Here is a 7,442-nt window from a genome sequence, read left to right as displayed (position 1 = left end):
GCATTTGCCGATCTGCAGTGCAACCGAAATGCGGTCCGGATTGCAACTGAGGCTGTTAGCTCGTTCTGAGTCCACTCTAGCAGAAGTTCTGATTCAAATTTCTACTGTCCACGTCACACAACAGACCCACTGGATCTTAGTGGAGCTTAAGCGAAATAAGCCAATTTCCCCACTAAGTTTTCTCCTTTCATATGGGTCTCTTAGAAGCTCATCTAGTGGCTTCCAGTTTTTGCCGAGTCTGCGCGGCTTTGTTCCCACAGTTCCAATACTAAAAGTTTCGACAAAAGTTATGATTCAATTCCTATTGTCCATGCCGCACCTCAGACACTCCAGGTTTTAGTGGGCTCAAGAGAATTCAGCCTATTTCCCCACTAACCTTTTTCCTTTCAGGTGAGTCTCAATGCAGCTCAGCTCAGCTCGTGTATTCCAGCTTTGGCTGGGTCCGCAGTGGGACCACTGTGGGACTGCTGCAGGGCAGGCAGGCAGGACTCCAGTTTTTAAAGCTTCTAAAATAATGTATTAGCAAAAGTTTTGATTCAAAATCCTACTGTTCGCGTCACGCTGTGATGGTCAGTCTCTGTGGAGCATAAAGTACTCTCTGGTATCCTCTCTATGCAGGCTGCTATCCCTCTGGCTCTTCACACTGTGCTCTCCACCTCCACCATCTTCCAGGAGTTTTCCGAAGCAAAGTATTATAACGGATGTGCAGACAAAAATCAGTTGACTCTTAGCCACAAAAGGACAAATACTGCATAATGCCAGTGTTATAACACAGGACTGACATGGAGCTTGGGGAGAAACTAAGAAAAGAGGGGATAAATAATGTACATGAAATTAAAACAGTTGAGGGAAAGAACTGTATAAAAGTAATATATGATTAGGCATTATTGGCATGACAAAAGTCCATAATAAGAACTACATATTAAAGTGGACTATGGTTTGGGGGACTGTATAACAATGAAAGAACCTTTTTCAAAAAAACAAAAAAAGCAAACTGGGGCACAGGGAGAAAAATGTGCAATAATCAATGAATGGAAATCCAAGTTCTTTATAAACATTCATTAAAATCTCAATTTCTTTTAAAAAAGAAGGTCCCTGTACAAGCAAGCAGCAGGAGTACGAGATGGGGAGGGATAAAAAAACACAAGTTTATTCACTTTTAGCCTAGACATAATTTAAAAATGGGCAAAAAAAATGAATTAAAAATATTAAATTAGTTAAATAAACTTTGAAACATATAAAAATGGTGTACTAAGGGATTTTAACAATAATTAATGAATCAAAGATAACAAATAACTATGAATATGGATCGATTTCCAAGATCTTTTGTGAAGTAAAAGAACAAAGTTTAGAGCGTGCATAGTAGGCTTCTACTCATGAAGAAAGAACAGGATATAAAAAAAAAAAGATTAATTCATATGTTTTTAGTGAAAAACCATTATAGCAAAATTAATCTAAAAGCTAATAAACTTGATTCTTTTATATTTATTAAGTAGATAACAATAAGAGTGTTGGGAGAACACATAATGAAACAATTTCTAGTGAATAAAATAATCATTATGAAGCAGATTACAGAATTAATCTAAGTAGCACAGGAAAATATTGTTTTTAGCTTTATATTGAAGACTAAATACCGAACAAAACAAAAATTGTGAACATTCTAGTTTGCAAATTTATAGGGTAGAGATTTTAAATTTTTACAGGTAGATAATTTGCTATTCTTCTTGTTGTTGTTATGTGCCAATAAGTTGCTGTGACCCCACCCAATGTACAGCAATTCTGAAGGGGCCTGAGCCAGTCTCACTGACATACCAACTCCCTTTGCCTCAGTTACTGTACATCTCATTCAGGATCTTTCTCTCCAGAGATGTCCCTCCACCATTCCAAGTATAATGTCCTTCTCTAAGGATTGATCTCTCCTGGCCATGTGCTCAAAATATTTGAGACAGAGCTTCAAAATCCTAGCCTCCAAGGAAACTTGGTATCATATCCTCTTCAAAACAGACTTGTATCCTTGGCAATCCATGGTATGTTCAAGACTCTTCCAGCACAACTTGAAGGCATCGATTCTTCTGACATCCTCAGTCACTGTACAGCTCTCTGCTGCATAGCAAGCAATTGTGAACTGCGAATATCATGGCCTGGATTAGGCACACCTTAGTCTCTAGACTGATATTGTTGCATTTCAGTACTCTGAAGAGGTGCTTGACAGCAGATGTTCCCAGTGCAATTCATCTTTTGATTTCCTGACTGCTGGTGGCAAGAGTGTTGATTGTAGAGTCGAGCAACCTGTAATTGTTAACAAGCTCTAACAATCTACAGTCTAACAAGATATTCTCCATCTGGCATAGTGCTGCCAATTGGCCCACTTGTGAGAAGCTGTCTTCTTGATGTTGAGCTTCAATCTATATTGAAGACAATAGTCCTTGACCTTCTGGAGCAAGCACGTTAGGTCTTCATCACTTTCAACAAGCAAAGTTGTGCCATCTGCATAATGTAGGTTGTTAATGAGTCTTCTTTCTCCAATCCTAACATTCCATTCCTCCTCATAAAGCCCAGCATCCCCAGTGATCTCTTCTGCATATAGACTGAAAAGGTATGGAGGCCGGATGCACTACTGATGCACACTTTTCCTAATTTTGAACCATGCAGTGTTTCCTTGCTCTGTTGTGAGGACTGCTTTCTGGTCCAAGTACAGGTTTTACATAAACCTAAACAAATGTTCTGGGATTCCCATTTTATCAAGCTTAGTCTCACCAAAAAAAACAGCCAAGCAGCAGAATCTCAGGAGCAATAACTTTTTCCCAGTACTGCCTCAGGCAAAAATCTTTCCCTGAAACTGGTACATGGGATCTGGACTTACAGTCTCCTAAATACAAGACTATTGCTATTTTTATTTCATTTTGGAGGAACATTCTTTTAGGTTGTAGCACTCTTATGTCAATATGCTTTACTAAGGTAATCTGGGTTTGCTGTGAAGCTGAACCTTGTGACACTGGGGTCCAAATGCCATAATGGCTGCCCACGGCGGACAGTGTTTGATGGAACCCCCAGTTTTAAGAAAGGTTTGGAACAGGAGTGGCATTCACTTCCTAAACCACATACCTTTGGAAATTCTATGAACCCGGAGAGTAATGATGATGGTTATATAAAGGCTTCAGGCTTATTGTTCGTAGGATTGCTATGAGTCATTCTCACTTTGACAGCAATGAACAACAACAAATGCAAGACAGACAACAGTATGAGAGATTAGTAGCAGTGTGTGATGCAAGATATCACAGACATGACTTGTGAACTAAGCTATTATATTAAGAGGTGGCTGGGGAGGGAGGGTTGAACTGGGTAGGTGGAAGTGCAAGGAATACTGATGTAGCAGGAAATGAAGGGACAAGACACATACGTTTTGGTGAGGAGGGCAATGAATGAATGTATTGGTTATTTCTGTAAGGGAAGTGTCTTTCATCTGCTCAGTAAAATGCTTGTTTGTCAGATATTGTTCTAAAACTAAACATCCAAATTAAGACAGACTAGGTAGAAGGACTGGTCATCTAATTCCAAAATACATCAGGTCTTTGAAAATCCTATGCACAGTAGTTAGCTATTAGAAATAAGAAAATCATGTAAATAATAACATCTATATATCTCATTATGAGAGAATAGCATTCCAATAAAAGCCAAAAAAGCAGAATGAATCCTGTGGTAGGGAGTTGGAATTGTAGGTATAAGCAAAATCCAATGACTTTTAATACATATTCTAATAGTTAGATAGATGTACAAATAAATACAGACATTGAATAGATAGGTATGTAATATTATACATACATATACTTCTTAGCTCTGAGCTCTCTCTATAATTTTTAACTAAAATATGATACTATTAGCAAGGAATATTTTTATTATCCAGATAAATTCTACTGTAAATAAGCAGGGCTGCTTGGAAAAAGTAGAGATAGAGTATCTTCTAGTTTTAGAAAGCAAGAAGGCTTTAAATAAAATTATGAGAGCATGTATAAAGAATAAAAACAACCACTTGAGACTGTTTATAAATGGAAAATCTGGGGCAGTCTGAGTAGCAAAACATATGATGATAGCAATGGATTATAATTTAAACAGTACAATATTAATGAGCCCACACTAATTAAGTGTTGGATGAATGAAATATCTTCTCCCTCAAGTACAATTCTTATTAATTGTATATTCCCCTTAAGCACAATTCTAAGTACTAAATATAGTAAGAAAAAATAACTTTGAGTAAACATATTTAACAGTTGTGGAGCTCTGGTGGCCTAGTGGTAAGAAGCTGGGCTGTAATCCTGAAGGCTTGCAGTTTGAATCCACCAACTGCCCTATAGGAGAAAGACAGGCATTCTCCTCCTGTGTGATTAAGTGCCACTTAAACCCACCAGTGTTTGTTAAATATTATATATGATGAGGTCCTTTAAGGTTTTTTTTTATATAATTACTTTTAAGTAGTATTTTTCTAGGAGTATTAATGGTATAGTATGTAATGTTATTGTTGTTGTTGTGTAACCTCTAGTCAGAAATGACCCACAGCTCACCCTCCACTAGGTTTTCAAAGACAGTTAATCAAATGGGAGGAGAATTCCCAGTCTGCTCCCATGGAGCAACTGGTAGCCTCAAACTATGTGCCTTTTGGATTGTAGCACAAATTCTTGCCACGAGGTCACCAGAGGTCCCTAAAGTATGTAATGTACAATATAATTATAAATTTTGTTCAGAACAAGGATATTTGGAAACTCGCTATCGGGTCAGTTATGAATTGGTTTGACTTGACAGTACATAACAATAATAACAACTCCAAGATACATTTTCTACTGCTTTTAAATTTGAAATTATCCACTTTTTAAAAAAAAATCATGTTATGTTTTCTATTTATGATGACAATTGGCTCAAGTCAATGAAATTTACTCCAGAAACCTGATGCTGTTAGCTAGATTGCATTCATTCACCACAAATCATTCAGAGTCCTAACTCAAGCCACAAATCATTAAGAAAGACAACTATCTCATACATGACACAGCACTAACTCAGATTTCTTACTGAAATCTTTTTTCAATTGTTTTCTACAATTTACAGTCTCATTTATAAATCATATTAATTTTTCATTCAATCACTAGTACATATTTTATTTTGTTTTATAACATTAGTTATAATTAGCTGATGTAAATAATTAAAATGTCTGATCAACCCTGTAATTTTAATTGCCTTTCCCCCCCATCCAGTTTATCTATTTATTAATTTCTTCTCCCTCCTTCCCTTCTAATTCCTGGTAACCATATTCCCTAATTAAAAATGGAAAGACTGAATCTTGTAGAAAGAAGAATAACATATTCTTCCTTTAATAAGGGTGGACAAAAGTCAGTTTAGTGGTTTAGATTCTTTAGTGCTACACTCAGAAGCAATTTGAGGGGGAAAAAACCAAACAACTGGTAATTAAGAATCTATATGCTTATTGCAAAAGGAAAAAAATAAAAGAAAAATATATCTACCCTAGATTATAAGCAAATGGTTCAAATCCAGCAGCTACTCCACAGATAAAGAATGGGCAAGCTCTCATCCCACGTGATTTACTGCCTCTGAAAATGTACAGGATGGTCAGCTATGGGATGATTCTTACTTGACAGTACATAACAACAACAACAACCCTAGACTGACTATACATACTGAATATTATCAATAATGAATTATAAACAAAATACTAGCTGTTTCTTTAGCTCTAAATGGTACCATATCTGTCATTCTATTTTAATACTATTGATGCTTGAATTTATGACTGGTATTTAAATATCAAAAATTCATCCGTTATAAATATGTTTGGTTTTTTCCCCCTGAGCTTTTAGACTAAATCAGACTAGAATGTAAGGCCTGAAAATCCTCTTCCAAAAATCATCCATGAAAACTCCCTGGGCCACTATAAAACATTACCTGAAATGGTACTTAGGATGAGATCCTTAGCTTAGAAGGCACTCTAAATGCACAGTGACTGTAATAATGGACTCTACCACATCCACAGTAATGAAGTTGGAGTAAGACCAGCAAAGCTTAGTTCTGCTGTATGTGGAGTTGTCATGAGTTACAGAAAATTCTAGGAAACTATCAGTGACAATGCTCACAAGTTTTAATTACTACGTTATCTCCAAACAACTGTATGGGATGCTATTATCTTTACTGCATTATTAGTATTAGGACTAGATTCAAACTCATTTTTATTCTTTTGCATTTTTAACTTTACATTGTTGTTGCTAGCTACAGTTCAGTCAGTTCTAACTCATAGTGGCTCCATATACAACAGAACAAACACTGACTCATCCTGTACCATCCATAGAAATCGTTGTTAAAGCACAACTTCAAATAAGCAAAAGAAATATTTATATGATAATAAAAAAGTGATAGACATAATAAATACAGTTCGTTAATATGAAGAATTAAATCAGAGTGTATTACATACCACAGCACTCAGGACAGTTTGGATGTGACAGGACATTCATGCCATACCCTGGAAAGCAGCGATTAACCCAAAGTATATGCAGAGTGCCTTCAATATAGTATATTTCAGGAAGTGGCTCTGCACGTCTGCCTAGAACATCTATTTGTTGATTAAAAAATCTCTCTATGAGATTTTTAGCCTAAAATAGAAATAAAATTTGGAAACTGGTGTTAGCCACATTTTATATAAATAAATACACTCTTTAAACAAATTAAGTTATGAATTTAGAAGTAAAGGAAAACAATGTTTCAGGGTACCTATTTCTTCCTGCATTTATACGATATACATCAGGAATGTACAGATGGAAAAAAATGATTTATAAAACTGACATATTTCTAAATGTGCTTCTACATAAAACACAAAGAAACTATTTGGAAATAAAAACAGCACTATTCCTCTGATTTTGTTTAATGTATGGTGGGCATTTGAAAAAAAATGAGATGTTTTTATGTGTCATAGAATCAAACTACAATTCATAGTGACTCTATGAATAAAAGATCAAAATTTGTGACATCTTATCACCTTTTAAATACAGTCACACCCTCCAGGTGCTGGCAGACATAAACCAAGAGACTTTTGGGCAAAGCTCATTGTTAGCTAAATCTGGCAAATTCAATCAGCTGACACCTGACTGTGGAAAAACAAAAACACCCCAACCAAATGTTCCATACCCACCCCTCACCGAGACATGGGAAACCATCTTCCAACAATCAAACCACTTCACACAATATCATTATAGATGATCACACTTCATGATATGGTTATAGATGAAATATAAAAGCTCCTCAAAATACATGAAAATACAACATATCTAAACTTTGGGATACGGGTAAGTCTTCAAGGAGTTATCAATACCAAGAGGCACACACATAAAAAAAGAAGAAAGAAGCGAAATTAATGATTTAAATCAACAACTTCATTAATTGGGGGGGGG

At 35.9% G+C, this 7,442-nt stretch overlaps 1 protein-coding gene across 1 annotated transcript in view; it reads right to left on the bottom strand.

Annotated features, from left to right (window-relative positions):
• Positions 1 to 7,442, bottom strand: part of ZPBP (zona pellucida binding protein) — a 223,729-nt gene that overhangs the window by 85,348 nt on the left and 130,939 nt on the right. The window contains exon 5 of the mRNA XM_006903138.1: positions 6,470 to 6,647. Within this exon, the coding sequence (XP_006903200.1) occupies positions 6,470 to 6,647 (178 nt within the window). The remainder of the gene's footprint in view (positions 1 to 6,469; positions 6,648 to 7,442) is intronic.

The sequence above is a fragment of the Elephantulus edwardii genome, unplaced genomic scaffold, assembly GCF_000299155.1.
Source record: "Elephantulus edwardii isolate Elephantulus edwardi_28Jun2011 unplaced genomic scaffold, EleEdw1.0 scaffold00518, whole genome shotgun sequence".
Lineage (NCBI taxonomy): Eukaryota > Metazoa > Chordata > Mammalia > Macroscelidea > Macroscelididae > Elephantulus > Elephantulus edwardii.
Note: the sequence above shows the minus strand (reverse complement) of the source record. Positions and strands in the feature narration are given on the sequence as shown.